Genomic DNA, 22075 nt, shown 5'->3' with positions numbered 1-22075 from the left:
CTTAATGTCTCAACTTTGTAAAACCTTTTTTTAGCTTTGTAAACACTGTCCGTCTTTGGGAATAAACTATAAAACTTATTAGCTCCATCTCCATGCTGTAAAAAACGAATTTACGTGCCTCTAAGATAAGATAAATTACGCTACTGATATGGGTTGGCTCTGAACCCCTCTTAAGTTTAAATATTAATGAAAGAAAATCTGGAGCTGGTGGCGGCGGAGTGTGGTCTGGGTCCTGGGTACTGCTGACAGTGACGGAAGGGGTTTTATAAGCTAATTGTGTGGCTGCGGCCAGAGCATTTATAAATCCCTCACTGCAGCGTACCAGGTTGCCAGTCCACATTGAAGCAGCCGGCCGGCGACCAATTATCCCAGGTGCAGTTCCCTGACTGACCTGAGGGTAAGGGGGGGTGCCGCAGAGCTGCGAGTTCCAAAGTGGAACTGAAAAGTGGGATATACATAAATCTCTGCAGTTCATGAAGTATTGTTGGCAGTGGTGGGACACCCAAAATAACCCCCCTGCGTTAAATTGTTAGGGCAAGGCTAGCTTGCTGTTTTTATCACATTGTGGCAGCGGTGGGCTAACTAAAATAAGCGCCCCTGTACATGTGATAGCCGTGTGCGGCCAAAGGTCAGATCCCCCTGTCCGTGACATACCGGTGTCAGCGGTGGGATCGCGACATTTCCATATCCACTGTATATGTGTGTACTGTGCAGTATCTCACCGGTGCTGTACAAACCATATACAGGTGCATCTCACAAAATTAGAATATCATCAAAAAGTTAATTTATTTCAGTTCTTCAATACAAAAAGTGAAACTCATATATAGAGTCATTACAGACAGAATGATGTATTTCAAGTGTTTATTTCTGTTAAATATGGCTTAGGGTATGTGCACATGTAGTTTTTAGGTGCTGTGGATTTTATAAAATCCTCAGGTAAATTTCAGGTCAAAAGACCTGCGGTTTACCAACGGATTAGGCTGCGGTTTAGCCCTGCGGTTTATCACCTCTACAATGGAGGAGATGGTAAACCACAGCGGAATCCGCAGAAAAGAATGACATGTCAATTCTTTCTGCGGATTTTAAACCGCAGCAAAACTGCGTGGAAAATTCCGCAGCATGTGCACAGCGGTTTCCATTTTACATAGAGTAAAATGGTACTGTACAATGCAGCAGATTCTGCTGCGGATCCGCAGCAAAATCCACAACGTGTGCACACACCCTTACAGCCAATGAAACCCCAAAAGTCATTATCTCAGTAAATTAGAATACTTTATAACAAAAGCTTGAAATAATGATTTTATAATCAGAAATGTTGGCCTACTGAAATGTACGTTCAGTAAATGCACTCAATACTTGGTCGAGGCTTCATTTGCATCAATTACTGCATCAATGCGGCGTGGCATGGAGGTGATCAGTCTGTGGCACTGCTGAGGTGTTATGGAAGCCCAGGTTGCTTTTATAGCAGCCTTGAGCTTGTCTGCATTGTTGGGGTCTGGTGTCTCTCATCTTCCTCTTTACAATACCGCGTAGATTCTCTATGGGGTTAAGGTCAGGCGAGTTTGTTGGCCAATCAAGCACAGTAATACTGTTGTTTTTACACCAGGTATTGGTAATTTTGGCAGTGTGGACAGGTGCCAAGTCCTGCTGAAGAATGAAATTTCTATCTCCAAAAAGCTTGTTGGCAGAGGGAAGCATGAAGTGCTCTAAAATTTCTTGGTAGATGGCAGCTTGGATTGTGGCCTCTCCACTCTTCCTCCAGACTCTGGGACCTTGATTTCCAAGGTCTTGTGTGAAGTATCCACAATCAATGATGGTTTGGCAAGCCATGTCATCTGCTGGTGTAGGTCCACTGTGTTTTATCAAGACCAAAGTCAGCGCAGCCGTCTACCAAGAAATTTTAGAGTACTTCATGCTTCCCTCTGCCGACAAGATTTTTGGAGATAGATATTTCATTCTCCAGCAGGACTTGGCACCTGTCCACACTGCAAAAGTACCAATACCTGGTCTACAAACAACAGTATCACTGTGCTTGATTGGTCAGCAAACTCGCCTGACCGTAACCCCATAGAGAATCTATGGGGTATTGTCAAGAGGAAGATGAGATGCCAGACCCAACAATGCAGATGAGTTGAAGGCTGCTATCAAAGCAACCTGGGCTTCCATAACACCTCAGCAGTGTGTGAGGTAGCGCTGTCATTCAAGTAGGGGATACTCGCTCAGCAGCCATAAAATCAGATCTGGCACAGGTTTTCATAAAGCATAACACAGTCCATGCGGTTTATCCCTCCTTCATAAACCCATAGAAGCAACATAAACAGCATTACAGCATAGCGTCCATTATAGCTTCACTCTGAGTAACCTGTGTGACCACAGGCTTAACCAATGTCCATACTCAGGGTCTTCAGCCTCATCATTATCTCACCCACGTCAGGGTTTCCTCATGGCTGTTTCCCCACGCTGCAGACATCCACTCTCTTCTCTGGGACACACAGCCACTCCACAGGCTGTTAGCCAGGAGATGCTTCTCCTAGCGGGACCTTCCACACTGGACCAACCGGGTCCCAGCATTCACCCCATGTGACCTACCCTGGCCACCTTATATGGTCCGTAGCCACGCCCACCGGGTCACATGGCTATGACCTCATCACAGGTCCTTCACACACACACACACACACACACACACACACACACACATATACACTTTACAATAGAATTAATAAACACACCCCCTGGGTGGGTTTGGAGGTAACTAGTTCCTGACACATTGAACCAGCACCTCAGCAGTATCACTGCTGATTAACACACACATAAATCTCCATCTCAAGGCCACCCACCTTCAGATACATAACGGTCATTCCGTATTTCGCCATTCATCCACTCTCCTGGGACATCCATACAGCGCCCCCTAGCGGACAAACAGTGGTCACTACACCACATACCTCCCCCTCTGTTCAAACTTGTGGTGTTGAACACGCAACCTTACACCAGGCTCTCGAGACCGGGCACTCACTACACCTTGCCCCACAGGTCGAGAGAATTGTTTCCATCCGTCATACGGCCTCATCTCTACGTTAGGCCTCCCCCGCCCCCAGCGGTCATAATTCTTAGTTAAGCCTGAGTCTGACTCATTCTTCTTCTCACAGGAACTACAGTCTCTCAACGTCGTCCTGCCAGTCGAACTACCACTTGCTGACATTCTTCGGCCACCTGCCATGTCACTTTTTGGAGGAACCCTTCGGGTCCTTACATCTTGGGTTGAAGGCGGCCGCCACCTGGTATTCCGTACTTTATTGATTTGCCGACGGTCCAGCCTCAACTGCTCAAACTCTTGCAGGTACCCCACTCGATACTCCAAGAGCATCCGAAAGTTTCTCAGGCTTTCCATGGAGCCAACCACCAGGACGGGAATCCTACCCTCTTCACTGGATACCTGGTCTTCATCATCAGGAGGGATCCTCACCCTCACCACACCGGAGCTATTTACAAGGTCTTGCATTACCTTCCCGAATCTTCCAATGATTCTCTCAATCAGACCTTTGGGAACCGGAACTACCTCTTTCCACAAACCCAACCGATCCATAGCCTCTCTTGCTAACTCTAGGCGTCGAGCAACTTTCATATTACTCCGCCTAACCAACTGTTTGACATGGAGACACTGCAGATGCATGTTTTTCAGGGCAGCCACCCGCTTTGCTGTGTCTTCCCTGGCTGACATTATTACCAACTGCCGAGTCTCAGGCGCCCAGTGCACCTTACACACTTTGACCGCCTCTTTGAAAGCTTCCTCAGCGCAGGCCTCTTGCATGTCTTTTGGTACATCAATCACAATCTTGAAGGTCGTGGTCTTGCTCTCTTCCTGACCAGAAGGCTCTGGCTTTACCACGGACACTTCCCTCACTACAGTTGCCCCGACCGGGTAACTGTCTTCTTCAGTTCTCAGCTTCTCAACTGCACGAGATCTCATCTCTTCACGACCGTCTGCCAAGACGGGCACCGGCAGCTCCGTTCCACCACTAGTCAGATCCGGACACTGTTCATCACTGTCCAAGTTCTCCCGCAGAAGACCACTTACAGTTTCTTTGAGCTCTAAGACCTCTTTCTCGAGCTCCTCAACCCTCTGCTTGGCTATTTGTCTCAGGACTCTTTCCCGTTTGACATGTTCTTCCACTTCTTCCCTAAGTGTCTTGTCCACGTTTTGCCACGTTGACAGGTGACCTCTGAGCTCAGAGACTTCCTTCTCTAGCCCTTTCATTCTGTGCTCTCTTTCTCTCTCAGAACCACAGTCACCCCGGCCTGTCGAGTAACCCTTCCAGTTACCCACTAACCGTGTTTTTCCCCCAGTCGTCTCATCTCCCAGCCTACCATCCGTCATATCACGAGACATCAGGTCCGTAAGTTGGGCAGATGTACTTCTTCCGGTCAGTTCCACCTCTGACCTGTCCACGTCAGGAGCAGTCACCGTCTCAATATCTGTTAGCCCAACAGTAGAAATGTCTCCAACCTCCTACCATATGTCATCAAATGCGACAAAGTCCCGGCCCCTCTCCAAGGCATAGACTAAGTCCTGTGGTATCCCGCTCCCTTGGCACGCACCACCTATGGGCCCCTCAAACATCACTCTGTCTATCGCATAGTTCACCGTGCCCCCGTGTTTACAGCGAACCTGGACCATTCGGTCAGACAGAAAGTGAGAGGAGACCCTGTCAGAATCACCTGACACCTTGAGCCCAGACGCCCCGAGACTCCTTCTCGGTGCAGCATTACAGTACACACCTGTGGCCTGTCATTATCCGGAAAGAATATTCCACACTCCTCAAAACTCATACAGACACACTGTGGTTCCCCAGACATACCCACTGAGGCAACCAGAGCTGCCATTTCCTGAACCACCCCGTTTTGGGTCGCCGCCCCCTCCCGGGACTCCTCTTTTTGGGTTACCACCCCAATTTGGGTCACCGCCCCCCTCTGGGACTCCACTTCTTTTTTGGTTACCACCCCGGTTTGGGTCACCCCCCCCTCTGGGACTCCACCCCCTTTTGGGCTACCACCCCGATATGGGCCACCGCCCACTTTCGGGACTTCCCCATGTCTGTTATACCGGTCTCCTTAGACCACAATTCACACAACACAGTTTATGTCTTTTAACGATACCACACAAGTCCTTGCTGGCACCACCACAGCTCCTGCTGTCACCGATCACCGACACCACCGGCTGCTGTTCACACACAGCGGCTGGTGTCCTCTTCGTAACCCTGCCGAGTTACCGGAAGCCGCTTGTCGCCTTCGTAACCCCGCCGAGTTACAGGAAGCCGCTTGTCACCTTCTTGACTCCCACTGAGCCATCGAGTTGAGAAAAGAAGAAAAAAAACACCACAAAAAACTCACGTGTCCTTTCTGTGTGCTATTCAGGCCTGAGACCGTCCACACAGGGCGCACCGGGTGCTATTCAGGGAGTGACCCTCCTCCCAGGGTTTCCCAACACACCGGCCTCACCAAGTCCAGGGGCTTAGCGGGTGCTCTTCAGGACATCCATCTCCTCCTGAGACTGCCCAACACTCACGCCTCACCAAGTCCAAGGTCATACCACGTGCTCCAGGGATCCGATTCTTCTCCCAGAACCTGTGCCACAGGCTGATCGCCTCCATGCCACGCCGCATTGATGCAGTAATTGATGCAAAAGGAGCCCCAACCAAGTATTGAGTGCATTTGTTGAACATACATTTCAGTAGGCCAACATTTTGGATTTTAAGGCTATGTGCCCACGCAGCGTTTAAATCCGGACACTGAAAACCGGACTCCTTCCCAGAAATCGTGCGTTTTTTTCCGCACGATTTTACCGCGATTATGTTAGCGATTTTGCCGTGATTTTCGCGTGTGGTATTCAAGCACTTTCCAAGCGATTTGAAGCATCGCTTGGAAAGTGATTGACAGGTTTGTCACACTCGTCAAACAGTGTTTGACAAGTGTGACCAGGTTTTTACTATTGAGGCCGCCTATGCGGCATCAATAGTAAAAGAAAGAATGTAAAAAATAATTAAAATATAAAAAATCGGGTATATTTACCTTCCGACATCCCACGCTGCCATCCCGGGCCTCAGCGTTCCCAGTAATGCCTTGCGAGACCTGTAATGACGTTGGTCTCAAGTTGCTATAGCGATCTTACGAGACCGCTAGAGTCATGTGAGACTACGTCATTACAGGACCTTGCCGCAAGGCATTACTGGGAACGCTGAGGCCCGGGATGGCAGCGCGGGACGTCGGAAGGTAAATATACCCTGATTTTTTTATTTTTTATTATTTTTTTTACAGGGGTATGGTACCCAGGGCCTGGAGGACAGTCTCCTCTCCTCCACACCATGGGTACCAACCGCACATGAGACGCTTAACTTCGCGCATGGTGGGCATAACCACATGCGGTAAGTAAGCGATTCTCATGCATCCCTATGGGTGCGGAATCGCGGCAACTCTTTGCGATTCCGCACAATAGAATGAGCATGCTGCGATTTTTTTCCGTAATGCAATTCCGCCGCGGAAAAAAGCGCAGCATTAGCACAGCATTTGCGGAATGCCATAGGAATGCATGGGGGGCGTTCTGTACAAGATTTTTAAACGTTTTTGCAGCGTTTTCGCTCCGAAAATCGCAGCAAAAACGCTTAAAAATCGCATCGTGGGCACACAGCCTAAAATGATTTTTTCACGCTGGTGTTATAAAGTATTCTAATTTACTGAGATAATGACTTTTTGGTTTTCATTGGCTGTAAGCCATAATCATCAACATTAACAGAAATAAACACGTGAAATAGATCACTGTTTGTAACGACTCTATATAATATGAGTTTCACTTTTTGTATTGAAGAACTGAAATAAATAAACTTTTTGACGATATTCTAATTTTGTGAGATGCACCTGTATGTGTGTTCTATGCAGCATCTCACTAGTGACGTCTCGCTGATTGTTATCGTTCATTTTCTTTTTCCTTTGCAGTCAGCCATAACCGCGAAGACCTCTTCTCTTCTTCCATCTATAATTATTCACTGTACAAGGTACCACACAGATGTCTTCGCTTTCCTGATTTTTCCAGGACCCTCCTCACAATCTACCATCTCTAGGTAAATCACAACTTGTGTTGCTTTGTAATAATTCCCTTGTGCCCCCTTTCATAATACTCCTTCTTTGACCCTTTATAACACCCCCTGTGCTTTCTTACAATAATCATGCCTGCTTGCTTCCCCTATAATGATAGCGGCCCCTGGCTGTGCCCCTCATGAGGCCTCGTTCACTCTGGCGTATAACCTGGGCTAGTGTTGTTTTATCGGATAGCCCTCTGCCATGTCATAATATGGGGCAGCATAGACCTGCCATCATGTTCTCATGCCGATTCGGTAGCAAGCTGCGAGTGCCTCCAAAAATCAGAACGCACTCGCCTGTACAAGTCTATGGATGCGAGCAAAATACCAGACTGTGCTCAGATGTCTTCACAGTCCGATGTATATGTACAGACTATGGAGAAGATGGATAAATTATGTCCACCATATTCTCCACACCTGTGCTGTGACTCTCTCAAGCGAGAAAATCAGATGGCAGCATTTACAGTTATTTTGCCCCTACTACAGCCCTAAGTGTTCTCACCAACTACGATACCCGTTTCATGACCCCTGTAGAGTATGATGCCCCCAGAAACTCTACATAAAGTATAATGCCCCACAGCCCCCCATACAGAATTGTATTCTCTGTAACCCCTAATAACAGTATGAGCTGCACCACAGACCCCTATATAAAGTATGATGTCCACCAATGCCCCATGTACAGTATGATTGACCCATATATAGTATGATGTTCCCCCAACAGCACCCTATATAGTAATGATTCCCCTATATAGTTTGATGCGCCCTCAACAGCTTCCTATATAGTATGATGGTCCCTCAACAGAACCCTATATAGTATGATGCCCCTATATAGTATGATGATCTCCCCCAACAGCAACCTATTTAGCATGAAGCTGTGAGAACTAGAGGAACTCCAGGCGTGGACCTGCTGGACCGCGGCAACGAACCTCCCTCGGGCGAGCTGACCAGGTGGACCACCCCCTATACAGGGAGCATTAGGGGCAGGCCCAAGGGAGACTATCACCACAGCAGCTGGTACCCAGGGGTGAACAACAGGAGTCACAGTGGGAGACAAGGCGGACTGGCGGGAGGACTGACACGGCTGAGACACAGGAACACGGGCAGGACTGAGATATAGGTTGACACGGCTGTGACACGAGAACATAGACGGGATGGAGACACTGGCAGACAAGCATGGCTGAGACACGGGAACAAGGGCAGGACTGAGACACTGGCTGACAGACACAGCAGAGACATGGGAGCACGGGCAGGTTGAAGACACTGGCTGGAAGACACTGCAGAGACACGGGCTGGATGGAGACACAGGCGGGCAGGCACTAGGAGAGAGCAAAAAAGGAGGATGTAGGTAAGGTGAGAGGCTAGGCAACAAGGGCTTGCGGCAGGGAGCGCAGGGAGACGAGGGGCCAGAATCACTTGTGGGGCACAAACGGCAGTCAGGCACAGCCAGGAGGAAGAGGCGGCCTGATAAGCAGAGTGCGCGGCGGGACTTCCAGGTCAGGGTCCTCCAGGGCATAGAGAAGGCTGGAAGGAGCGGCAGACATTACAGAGGGCGGTGTGCGGGTGCGCCGCAGAACCCAGTGCGCGCGCGCACCTGACGTGAGACAGGAGCTGGAGCCAGGTGACGAGCGGGAGCGAGCCGGGACGCCGAGGACCGGTAAGTGGTAAGTATGCCGGGGATCGTGGGGCGGCGGCGTGACAGTACCCCCCCACCTTACGCGCCCCCCTCCCATAGCTGGAAAGAAATCTGGCCAAGACTCGGGGAACCTGGATGTTCTCCTGAGGCTCCCAAGATCTCTCCTCAGGACCAAAACCATTCCAATCAACTAGGAAAAAGGTCTTTCCTCTTTGCTTTTTCATGGCGAGGATGTCCTTAACCTCAAAGACATCATCTGCGGAAACAGGCTGAGGCGAATGAGCAGTAGAGGCATGGAACTGATTGAGGACAACTGGCTTCAGGAGAGAAACGTGGAACGAATTGGGGATGCCGAGCGAAGCGGGTAGCCTTAACTTGTAGGAGACATCATTGATGCGAGCCAAGACCTCAAAGGGTCCAATGTACCGGGGACCCAGTTTATGCGAGGGGATGTTCAGGCGGACGAACTTGGAAGATAACCACACCTTATCGCCAGGATGATATAGTGGAGGATCTAAGCGCCTCTTGTCCGCGTGTCTTTCCTTCTGTCACGCACTTGCTCGAGAGCGGTCTTGGTCTCCTGCCAGATCCTGGAGAACTCCCCGGATAGTCGATCAGCTGCTGGCACACCCAAGACAGGAGGGACCGCCAGAGGTACGCCAGGATGTTGCCCGTAGACGACAAAGAAAGGTGACTTGGAAGAAGATTCGCTGGTGTGATTGTTGTATGCAAATTCAGACCACGGGAATAAGTCTGTCCAGTCGTTCTTGTGGGCGTTAGAGAAATGACGGAGATAAGTTACAAGAATCTGATTAGTACGCTCCACTTGACAATGGGTCTGCGGGTGGTAGGCAGAGGAGAAGTCAAGCGTGATGTTCATAAACTTACAGAGAGCTCTCCAGAACCGAGAGGTGAACTGGACTTCCCTGTCTGAAACGATATGTTGAGGAAGGCCATGGACATGAAAAATATGGTGGACGTAAACTTTCGCAAACTCAGATGCCGAGGGTAAACCAGGGAGAGAGATGAAATGAGCCATCTTGGAGAATCTGACCACGAGGATGACGATGCTGCCCGAGGCAATCATATGGACGATACGGGGGCAGGCTCTCCGCCTCCTTCTTATTGAAGACGTCCGCGAACGACCAGTAGGCCGATGGCAAATCTGTAGGTACCGTGGTGGGCCGAGAAGACTATTGGCTGAACGGGAAGCATGCCCTTAGTCTGGCAAGATTGACCCCAACGTAGAATGTCACCAGATCGCCAATCAAGGATGGGTTCATGAACTCTTAACCAAGGAAGGCCTAGGAGTAACGTATGGGACGACGAGAGCAGCACATAGAAGGCTATCTTCTCCCGATGCAAGGCTCCGATCTGTAGCTAGGCTTGCCGTCGACCGAAGCTGTCCGCCGAGAAGTCTCCTGGGACCTGACAGGAATCTGAAATTGTTTGACTGCCTCGAACTGAATGAAGTTCCTTGCTGCTCCAGAATCAATGTAGGCCACCTCCGAGAAGCGACTAGAACCCAGATTCAGTAAGACAGTGAGGGTCAAGGGTTGAGAGATATCACTGACACCTAGGGACGCCTCTCTTACCTGTCCTAGGCGGAGACGTTTCCCGGCCTCTCCTGATCGTAACGCTGAAGATGGGAGGCCCTGCCGCAATAGAGGCAGAGGCCCTGTGCGAGTCTCTCTTTGCGGCGCTGCTCTGCTGGCTTGAGACGATCTACCTGCATGGGCTCTGGTGCCGAGGCCGCAGAAGCAGAGGCGAGTAGCGACGGGGGAGGACTGCGTGTAGCTGAAGATAGACGGGGAAGTCTCTTCTCCCTGGCAGCTTCACGGGAACGTTCCTGGAAGTGCAAGTCAATGCGAGTCGCCAGGGAAATGAGATCCTCTAAAGACGTTGCTGCGTCTCGACCCGCCAGCTCGTCCTTAATTCGGGCAGACAAACCCCGCCAAAAAGCTCCCACCAAGCCCTCATTGTTCCATCCCAGCTTGGAGGACAAAGTACGGAATCGAATGGTGTACTGGCCAACAAAGAGAGTGCCCCGGTGGAGGTTAAAAAGGGACTCAGTATTAGAGGCCAGGTGTCCGGGCTCGTCGAAGACTTTGCAAAAGTTCTCCAAAGAGGTGGAGAGCTGGGAGACCAGAGGATCGTCTCGCTCCCAGAGGGGGTTCAACCAGGCCAAAGCCTCGCCCTACAAGTGGGACACCAGAAAGGCCACCTTAGCCCGGTCGGTGGGGTATTGTTGTGGCAGCAATTCAAAATGCAATTGGCACTGGTTTAGGAACCCCGACATAATTTGGGATCTCCGCTATACCGCGGAGGTTTAGCCAAACGGGGCGGTGGGTGTGGGTGTGGAGCCTGAGCAGAGGGGTCTAGGCGACGGACTGTAGGGAGAGAAGTCGGTTATCCACCGAGGTCATATAAGGATGTGGGCTTGGGTATCGCGTTGCTGGGCGAGTTACTGCTGGAGACTAGCCAGCTGGGACGTGTTCCCCGGATCATTAAGGCTGTAACTCAGATAAACAGGACTCCATGGTCTTTAAAAAGGCCATAATCCTGGTCTGATTTTCCCGTAGGAACACTAGTTCATTTTGGGCGGAGGCTGAGGTACCAGTGGGGTCAATGGCCTGACTCTACTGTGAGAACTAGAGGAACTCCAAGGGTGGACCTGCTGGACCGTGGCAACGAACCTCCCTCGAGTGAGCTGACCAGGTGGACCACCCCCTATACAGGGAGCATTAGGGGCAGGCCCAAGGGAGACCATCACCACGGCAGCTGCTACCCAGGGGTGTACAACAGGAGTCACAGCGGGCGACAAGGCGGACTGGCGGGAGGACTGACACGGCTGAGACACAGGAACACGGGCAGGACTGAGATGCAGGTTGGCACGGCTTTGACACGAGAACACTGACGGGATGGAGACACTGGCAGACAGGCACGGCTGAGACACGGGAGCACGGGCAGGTTGGAGACACTGGCTGGAAGACTCGGGCAGGATGGAGACACAGGCGTGGGCAGGCACTTGGAGAGAGCAAAAACGGAGGACGTAGGTAAGGTCAGAGGCTAGGCAACAAGGGCTTGCGGCAGGGAAGGCAGAGAGCGCAGGGAGACGTGGGCCCAGAATCACTTGTGGGGCACAAATGACAGGCACAGCCAGGAGGAAGAGGCGGCCTGATAAGCAGAGTGCGCGGCGGGACTTCCGGGTCAGGGTCCTCCAGGGCATAGAGCAGGCTGGAAGGAGCGGCAGGCATTACAGAGGGCGGTGTGCACGCGGGACGCCGAGGACCAGTAAGTATGCTGGGACTCGGGGGGCGGCGGCGTGACAGAAGCCCTCTATATAGTATGGTGGTGAACCAAACAGCACCCTAAATAGCATGAAGCCCCTTATATACTATGATGGTTCCCCAAACAGCACCCTATGTAGCATAATGGTCCACCTCACAGCCCCCTTTGTAGTTTGATGGTCCACCTCACAGCCCCCTATATAGTATTATGGTCACCCAACCACGCCATATATAGTATGATGGTCCCTCCCCCAACAGCACCCTATATAGTATAATGGCCCACCTGACAGCACCCTATGTAGTATGATGTTCACCTCACAGCCCCCTATATTATATTAGGCTATGTGCACATGTAGTGGAAAAATCCGCAGGGAAATCTACCTGCGGATTAGCCTGCGGTTTAGCCCTGCGGTTTCACACCTCTACAATGGAGGTGTGAAACCGCTGCGGATTCCGCACAAAGAATTGACATGCTGTGGATTTGAACCCGCAGCAAATCCGCACGGAAAAATCTGCAGCATGTGCACAGCGTTTTTCTTTTTACCATTGTTGAAAACAATGGTACTGTACAACGCAGCTAAATCTGCTGCGGTTCCGCAAAGCCAAAAACGCTGCGGATCCGCAGCAGAATCCGCAATGTGTGCACATAGCCTGATAGTCACCCAACCACGCCCTATATAGTATGATGGTCCCCCCCCCCCCAACAGCACCCTATATAGTATAATGGCTCACCTGACAACACCCTATGTAGTATGATGGTCCACCTCACACACCCCTATATAGTGTGATGCCCTCTATATAGTATGGCAGTCCCCCAACAACCCCCTATATAGTATGATGCCCTCCCATCAGCCCTCTATATAGTATGATGCTCCCATAGCCTCTCAAAAATAAAAAAATCTTTATACTCTCCTAATCTAGACACCTCATTGTACGTAGCCTCCGTCTCCTCTTCTATCTGATTGCTCAGTTGCCATGGCGGTGAGATACAATGATGTCATCACACCGCTGGCGTCCTCTGCACATGTTTGCCTCCAGCAGACCACAGAACAGAAGCCCGCTACCTGCTGGGGTGCGTGGCGGAGCCTGCGGCTTTGTGCGCCGTCACAATTGTTAATATTTTTGGATTTCTTAGGATGCCGATACTGTCAACAGTGTAGCAGGTAATGGCAAATTGGCCCCTCTGGTATTTGCCAGAATTACCAGATGCCCAGTCCAGCCCTGATTGCCACTCCCGGCCCATGCTGATCCCACCAGTATCAGTGCCTCATCGAGGTCTGTGACCTGTGGCCCTGCAGCTGTTGTGATACTACAATTCCCAGCATGCCCTCACACATGCACTGGCTTATATTCCACCCTGCGTCCCTCTGCACAACAGCTTCTGTAATCTTCATCCCTATTTTCTAGATCTCCGCTTGCTGTAAGTGAATTGTAGAGTTCTTGTTTTTCTTACTATTGTATCCTCCGTGAGCCGCACAAACCTCATTCTGAGCAGATGCTTTGTTACAGTGTACCCGTTTGGAGTCCAGGCTGTTTGGAATAGACTGTAGAGAAAAGGAGAATATTTCTATTCATTGGCAGAAAGTGAAGATTTTTACAGGTAACGATTCATTATGGCACAATGGAGTCCTCACAGAGGATCACCTAGACTGGATGCAATTGTGACAAATATCAGCTGTGAAAAGCATTAGGGTCACTGACCGCAAGCAGAGATCTTTAAAAGTCTGATACACTGAAACACAAAGTTATGAGAGTAGTAGAAGTTCATTGTGAGGGAGGTAGATATTCACTAAAACCCCCCATTGTTTCCACTCCCATCAGCTGTGACCGGAGGCTGCACAATGCTGTCACTGGCAGCCAAAGACTATTGTGATGTCCGGGGACGGCTCAGCTGTTTGTCACTCGTCATCCAATGAGAACCGCGGACGGTGGACGGGCGTATGCCGTGACCTGCTGACATCTGCTGCCGGCCCCGGGACGTCTCAGTGCGAGAGCAACACACGGGGTGAGAGCAGGCGGTACGGACAGGTGAGCATGTAGGTATATATGTATACACGGGGTGAGAGCAAGCGGTATGGACAGGTGAGCACATAGGTATATATATACACGGGGCGAGAGCAGGCAGCACGGACAGGTGAGCACGTAGGTATATATGTATACACAGGGTGAGAACAGGCGGCACAGACAGGTGAGCACGTAGCTATATATGTATACACGGGGTGAGAACAGGCAGCACAGACAGGTGAGCATGTAGGTATATATGTATACATGGGGCGAGAGCAGGCGGCACGGGCACGTGAGCATGTAGGTATATACAATATGTATACACAATGTGATAGCAGGCGGCACGGACACATGAGCATGGAGGTAAATATATACGCGGGGCGAGAGCAGGCGGCACGGACAGGTGAGCATGTAGGTATATATATGTGTGTGTGTGTGTGTGTGTGTGTGTGTGTGTGTGTGTGTGTATATATACTTGGGGCGAGAGCAGGAGGCACGGACAGTTGAGCATGTAGGTATATATGCATACATGGGGCGAGAGCAGGCGGCACGGACACGTTATCATGGAGGTAAATATATACACGGGGCGAGAGCAGGCGGCACGGACAGGTGAGCATGTAGGTATATATGCATACATGGGGCGAGAGCAGGCGGCACGGACACGTGAGCATGGAGGTAAATGTATACACGGGGCGAGAGCAGGCGGCACGGACAGGTGAGCATGTAGGTATATATGTGTGTGTGTATGTGTGTGTATATATATATATATATATATATATATATATATACTTGGGGCGAGAGCAGGTGGCACAGACAGGTGAGCATGTTAGTATATATGTATACATGGGGTGTGAGCAGGTGACACGGACAGGTGAGCATGTAGGTGAATATATGTATGTTCACACACGCAATCCTGGATTTCCGGGTGAATAAGAGTTTAGCTGGATTTCGATACAAACCTGTGAGAAGTGGTAAAATCCGTCCTACACTGAAGGGCGACGCATTTCTAGGGACTTCTCAGTCTCGTGTGACACATTAGACTTTAGGGGTCTCCTCTCTTCGTCTTCACTGGTTTTAATGCGTTTTGCAGCTTTGGAAAGTGCGGAAAGACGAGGGGCGACAGCCAAGGGTTTTGGCGCATATGGGGAAGAGCGCAGAGGCGAAGCCCCGCCATTAGTTTTGGCAAATCTCACTCTTTTCCCATCCCCAGATTGCAGGATTTCCCGTCACTAAAAAGATGAATGACGATTTGCACGTCCGTGAAGATGGCGTCCATAACTGCTCTTCACACCGCGATGATGGTGACTGCAGCCTGGGGCCCGAACTGATCCAGAGTCTCATCCAGAAGAGCCACGAAGCCAAAGCCTTTGCCCACTGCCCCTACAGCAGGTTTCGGGTCGGCGCGGCGCTGCTCAGCCCAGACGGGAGGATCTTCCTGGGTAAATAAGAGACCTCAAACATCCTCTCCACGGGCAGAGACCGCGACATGCATCATAGGGGTCGCAATGCCCCCCCAGTCCTCAGCTGTGAACGCCATCTGGAGATCAGGGACCCTGAAATGGCCATGCTTGTACCCGTTACATTGCTGCGCAGAATTGCTGCATACTTCCCAGGGCTAGGATGTAGATGTGAGATGGAGCCACACTGCTGCACTACATCCCACCCCACCTGCACACGGCCAACAACTATTTGGAGTTACAGAAGTGGCGTCCGATTACCAATCATCTGGTGACATTTACAGGAAATCATTAATTCTGCGAAAATTTCCCAATTTTTGTGCAATAATTATTACAGAAGTCATTTTTAGGGATGGGTGAGGGGAAATGTCTCTAAATTGTTTCATGTCCGTGAATCGGACTTGTAGGAAGCGTCGGGCGTTGTGTAATATGAACAGGACGCAGCCCTGGCTGAGACATTTCCTTTACATGCCCATCCTCGGCTCCATGAGCCGAGTGTACTTACTGCTGCTGATTGCTCCATCTTTGATTTTTTTTTTCTTGTAGGTTGCAATATAGAGAACGCCTGTTACACGCTGGGGATCTGCGCCGAGCGGACCGCCATCCAGACTGCCGTGTCCGAGGGATCCAAGAAGTTCACCGCCATCGCTATAGCCAGGTAGGTAAAAAAGTATGGCGTTCATAAATGCTCAGAAACGGCGCCAATCCAGTGCACAGTTTGTTTCTGGTATTGCAGATTGGCCACATTCATTTCAATGGAGCTGCAATACAATATGCCGCCATGATCAGGAGAGGGGCACTGTTTCTAGAAAGAAGCAGCCATGTTTTTCTGATCCTAGACAAAAGTTGTCCCAGTGGCCGATGTGCTGGGAATATTCCATCGTCCAGGCCCAGAACGGTCTCCGTCCTCCTCTCACTATCAGCGCAGACTGTAGATCTGATATTCTGTTCATGAACCAAGAGGCTCAGGATGAGCTTAGTTACATGAGATCACACGGGTGAGGGGACAATAACCCAGATGTCAGCACAACGGTGACTTCTAACCCTGTGACCCCCATAAATAGGATCCGGGTACCCCCAGCAGATCCAAGGTCTCGATAAACTTTACGCTTCACATCGTAAATTCTAACCATCCTATCGGATAGAAGATAAGAATTTTCAGATTTTAAAAGGTTTTATTGACATTTTCACAAAACCCTTCTGACGATTTCCCGTCGCATCCGCGAGTCCCCAGGGGGGCAGATACAGTACTTTGCAAACCTCAACGATTTAGAATGTTGGAGGCACCACTGACCTCGTGTTCTCGTCACCCAACTTTCCCTGGGCCCAGAATAGCCTAACGGCCGAGTACCATTCTCTGTGTATAAATCGTCTAATTCCTGAACCAGGCAGCTCAGGATGAACAGATCTATGTATCTGGGTGTGAAAACGGATCCCAAAGCATAAGAGTTGATGCGCTGATACACTGTAACGACCACAGCTTTGTCAGCAGGAGGCAGTCGCTGAAATGTTAGACACGTACGACTGACTGTTCCACCGCGATAACCCATTCTGGAATGGCTGATAACAGAGAACAATAGAATGCATTCCACTCAGCCTAAAGATGGCAGATAACAGAGAACGGTAGAGGAAACCTTCTTGCCCTGTTAATTATGTACCAGGGACTCACATGGGGTAAATGATTGCAGCCTCAGACCTGACCCCACGGATTAATGATTGAAAGCCGAGCTTCTGCCGCATGAGATGTCGGTTACTTATTAACAGGAAGAGCCGGATCGTGCGATTATATTATAACCGATCTGTTATAGCATGAAAATAATCACCTGCCTCGATAGGTGAAAGAACTACCCCATTATTATAGAGCCGCGTCCGCACTGCTGCTGTCGCTCATCCTGCCTATCCGATTCCTGCAGCACTCCACATCTCAACACTGCTGCCCTCTGGTGGCCGTTGTGAAAAGTGCAATCATTTTAGATTTCTTTATAGATTTGATTGTGTTTTTCCGCTTTTTTCTTACAGTGACGTGGAAGACGAATTTATAACTCCGTGCGGGGCATGCAGACAGGTCATGAGGGAGGTACTAGTGATCGTTACTAAGCAGCTTGTTTATCTGGTGCATTGGTCGACTTCATTTCAGTTTGACAAGTAGCCGATCTGATTCTGGGGTATGCAAGGCGGGCAAGAGAATAGGGATTGTAGGGGGTGCATGCATGTCAGGATGTAGGGGGTGCACGCATTTCAGGATGTAGGGGGTGCACTCATGTCAGGATGCAGGGGGTGCACTCATGTCAGGATGCAGGGGGTGCACTCATGTCAGGATGCAAGGGGTATTGTTATGAATGAGTCGCCGAGGAGGAAAGCTAAACAAGCTAAGTCACAGAAAACCAGAGAGTTTGGTAACTATGCAGATTGCAGACCCCTGATCCTAACCACATAACCAGCAGCAGCCGTGGAGCGTTCCTACAATGAATCTAGACGCCTCGTCACAGCCGGAGGACTAAATAAGCCTAAAGCAAGAAAAGGGGAAAACTAACTGCCCCAGAGCAGACCCCAAAGGAATAGACAGCCCCCACACATGTATTGACTGTGAAACAAGATGAAAACACAAACACAGGCAGGAAAATAGGCTGCGCAAACGATGGGGCCCAAACTAACTAGAAAGGACAGGAAAGGAAAGACACCGTCTGCAATCTGCCCAAAAAACCCTACAAAAATAATGTCCAACACTTCTGATAACAAAATTAACCCTGAAGTCACTAGACTTCTCCCACTATATCAGCACTCTGAAATATTCTGAGACAGAGCCAAAAAAGAGGCCAATCTAATAAGGGACAAAAAGCAAATTGGCAAATACAGATACATAAGATTGGAAATTCAGCACAGCCCCAGCCAGGGCTGGCTGACCACACAAAAAGCTGAATAGACCAGCAAAATCAAGTGTGAACATTAGCAGAAACACTTAGCTTAAAATGACTGGAACAGAGCTGAAAACCAAGACCTGAAAAGCCAGAAGGAATCACCAGCACCAGAATAGGGCGTCGGCTGTCTTAAATCCAGTCTGAGATTCCAGAAATCCAATCGTTATCCTCATCATCAGGTGGCAGATCTCTACTAATTAAATCAACCTCACTACCTCCTGTTACCACCAGAGGGAGCCAGGAAGGAGAACTCACAACTGGTAGACCAGAAAATGAGTTCACAACAGTACCCCCCCTTGAGGAGGGGTCACCGAACCCTCATCCACGCCACCAGGCCGATCAGGATGGGCCCGGTGAAAAGCACAAACCAATCTATTGGCATGAATATCAGAGGCAGAGACCCAAGAATTATCCTCCTGGCCATAACCCTTCCATTTGACCAAGTACTGGAGTCTCTGTCTAACCAAACGAGAATCCAATATTTTCTCTACCTCATATTCCACATTGCCTTTAACCAATACAGGGTCAGGAGGTGCTGCCATAGGAACTACTGGCTCAACAAACCTCTTCAACAGTGATTTGTGAAATACGTTATGGATCTTGAACGTAACTGGAAGAGCCGATCGAAAAGAAACAGGATTAAGAATCTCCAAAATCTTATAAGGTCCAATAAATCTTGGCTTAAATTTTGGAGATGCAACCTTCATAGGAATATTCTTAGACGACAACCAAACCATATCACCCACTTTAAACCGGGGACCAATGGTCCTATGCCGGTTGGAAAATCGCTGGGCCTTTTCCTGAGAGAGTGACAACTTATCCACCACTTGGTCCCATATCTGCTGCATTCTCTCAACCACAGTGTCCACACCTGAGCAGGACGAAGATTCCACTTGCCCTGAAGAGAATTGAGGATGAAACCCAAAATTACAGAAAAAGGGTGACATCAAAGTGGCAGAACTAGCTCTATTGTTCAGCGCGAATTCGGGCAAGGGCAAAATTGAGACCCAATCATCCTGATCAGCAAATATTAGAGTTGAGCGATACCAGCCGATACTTGAAAATATCGGATCGGAATGGATCGGCCGATCTTAAAAAAAAGTATCGGTATCGCCGATTCCGATACCGGGAACCAATGCAAGTCAATGGGGCCAAAATATCGGAATTAAAAAAAACCCTTTCTTTCCTTGTAGGTTAATTCTACATGAAGAAAAACAACTAAGAATAATGTAGAATGTATTGTGGGAGGTGGAGGAGACATTAAAGCCATAGAGGTTTAGCCCAATCAAATGGAATAGCAGGAATTAAACTTTTTTTTTAAAGACGTTAGGAGTTACAAAGATATTGACTATGTTAGCCTTATTTATATTTTGCCAGACATGTATGTCTTCTTCTTCTTTCTTCTTTCTTCTTCTTTCTTATTCTTCTTCCTTTTTTTACCTTCTTCTTCTTATTCCTTTTTTTACATTCTTCTTCTTCTTCTTCTTCCTTTTTTTACATTCTTCTACTTCCTTTTTTTACATTCTTCTTCTTATTCCTTTTTTTACATTCTTCTTCTTCTTCTTCCTTTTTTTAAATTCTTCTACTTCCTTTTTTTACATTCTTCTTCTTCCTTTTCTTACATTCTTCATATTCTTCTTATTCAACAATTATTATTCTACATATTCAACTTCTTCATCTTCTTCCTATTCTTCTTCATCATATTCTTGTTTGTGTCAGGCATTCCTGTAGTTGTTATCTAGAAAAGTTAGAAGTTTACACCTTCCGTTCTGCCTGTCACAAAAGATTTACAACAGGATTTGTCCGCGTTCAGTTTGGCCTGCAGCAGCAGGCCTTTTCCAGGGGCACCACGAGGAGGAACGGACTCACCCCCATACACTGCTTAGTCTTCTTCTGCTTATAAATAAGATAATATCATTTGCTCAGAGTATTAATCTTATGCTTACTGTTCTTCTGCTTGGTTTTTTTATGCTTCTTTGTCTTCTCTCTCTTGTTGTTCTGCATCTTGGTGGTTGTCTTCCTGTTCTTTGTCCTCTTGAACCAGCTGATGGTACTGGCACCCGGAGGGGCAGCAGAAGGAACAAGAGCCAATGGCACTACCGAGGACCAGCTGACGGTGCTGGAACCCGGTTACTAAGCAGGAGGTACCTGTGCTACAAAGCACTACCAAGGACCAGCAGACGTTGCCGGAACTCGGATACCGAGATGGAGGCACCTAGGCCAAAGGCTCTGACGAGAACCAGCTGACGGTGCTGGAACCCGGAGGGGTAGCAGAAGCTGCAAGAGCAAATGGAAATAGCGAGGACCAGCTGACAGTGCTGGCACCCGGAGGGGCAGCAGAAGGAATAAGAGCCAATGGCACAACCGAGGACCAGCTGACGGTGCTGGAACCCGGTTACTAAGCAGGAGGTACCTGTGCTACAAAGCACTACCAAGGACCAGCAGACGTTGCCGGAACTCGGATACCGAGATGGAGGCACCTAGGCCAAAGGCTCTGACGAGAACCAGCTGACGGTGCTGGAACCCAGAGGGGTAGCAGATGTTACCCCTGAAAAGCAAAGTTGGCATGCCGCAAGCTGGCCGCAGTTACCGAATCACACAGTCCTACAGGGGGTGCTTGTCCTACTGGCACTACGGAACAAGCCTATCTTACCAGAACCCGCAGTCCACATAGGAAGCACCTAAACTGCTGGCACCCTAGCCTCGGCTAACCCAACCGCAACACGACATGGCAACTTGGGGTGGCAAACTGACATTGACACTTCCCGGAAACAGCAGGCAGGGCTGGAACCAAGCTGGGCAGGAGGGAGTACCCGTGCCAAAGTCAGTTATGAGCAGCAACTGGCGATGTTGGAGCCCAGGGACAAGCACTTAGCAGGCTGAGGCCTGATGTGCTGTCAATTGGGAGGCAGCAGGACAGATTGCCATCAAAACAGCAGGGGAACAGCTGACGTTACTGAACCCCACAAACACAGGAGCTAGTGTTTTACTCTGTGAAGACGGCACTTCCGAGCAACAACTGGCTGTGTTGAAGCCCAGGGACAAGCACGGAGCAGGCTGAGGCTGCATTGAAGAAATTTTAAGATCGGTTGTAGACTTCTACTAATTTTAACCAAGCTCCACTTAGGCCTGTGGCTTCACTGATTTTCGTATTTCCCCTGTCCTCCAACCCCGCCAGTTACAGCTCCGAAGTGGCGTCTGCACAATCCACACTTGTTCCTGTGTTACAGGTGTTCAGTCCGGTCAGTTAATCCCCTGATGTGTGTCCGGCAATGTCGCCTGCTCTGTCCACATTCCCATAACTAGTTATGGGAATGTGGACAGAGCAGGCGACATTGCCGGACAGTGGAGAGACAGTGGAGCCATAGGCCTAATTGGAGCACGGTTAAAAATCAGTAGTGGTACGACTGTGTAGGCAGCAGGAGACTTTGCCATCCACACAGCAGGGGATCAGCTGACGTTACTGAACCCCACTGAGACACGGGAGCAAGTGTCTCTTTCCGTGTGGACGGCACTTCCGAGCTACAACTGGCTGTGTTGAAGCCCAGGAAATAGGAGGGTGTAGGCAGAGGCCTACTGTCTTTGGAATGTGGTGACAGCAGGAGAGACTGCCATCCACACAGCAGGGGATCAGCTGACGTTA

General features: G+C 49.5%; 2 protein-coding genes across 12 annotated transcripts in view; one reads left to right on the top strand and one right to left on the bottom strand.

Moving 5' to 3' along the window:
* Window positions 1–22075, bottom strand: part of LOC141085161 (trypsin-3-like) — a 59877-nt gene that overhangs the window by 10613 nt on the left and 27189 nt on the right. The window lies entirely within an intron of this gene.
* Window positions 1–22075, top strand: part of CDA (cytidine deaminase) — a 72905-nt gene that overhangs the window by 30872 nt on the left and 19958 nt on the right. For 3 of the 9 annotated variants that reach the window (XM_073570345.1, XM_073570344.1, XM_073570346.1), the window contains exons 2-7: window positions 6988–7112; window positions 13563–13653; window positions 13875–14081; window positions 15268–15496; window positions 16061–16172; window positions 17534–17591. In XM_073570345.1, the coding sequence (XP_073426446.1) occupies window positions 13926–14081; window positions 15268–15496; window positions 16061–16172; window positions 17534–17591 (555 nt within the window). In that variant the 5' untranslated portion in view covers window positions 6988–7112; window positions 13563–13653; window positions 13875–13925. Of the gene's footprint in view, window positions 1–6987; window positions 7113–13099; window positions 13217–13548; window positions 13654–13874; window positions 14082–15267; window positions 15497–16060; window positions 16173–17533; window positions 17592–22075 lie in introns of those variants that run through there. The other 6 variants (XM_073570347.1, XM_073570348.1, XM_073570349.1 and 3 more) reach the window with 6 other exon arrangements.

This window comes from Dendrobates tinctorius, unplaced genomic scaffold, assembly GCF_039654945.1.
Source record: "Dendrobates tinctorius isolate UK_male_01 unplaced genomic scaffold, ASM3965494v1 ptg000028l, whole genome shotgun sequence".
Taxonomy (NCBI): Eukaryota; Metazoa; Chordata; class Amphibia; order Anura; family Dendrobatidae; genus Dendrobates; species Dendrobates tinctorius.
The sequence above is the reverse complement of the archived record's forward strand: the minus strand, read 5'-3'. Positions and strand labels throughout refer to the sequence as shown.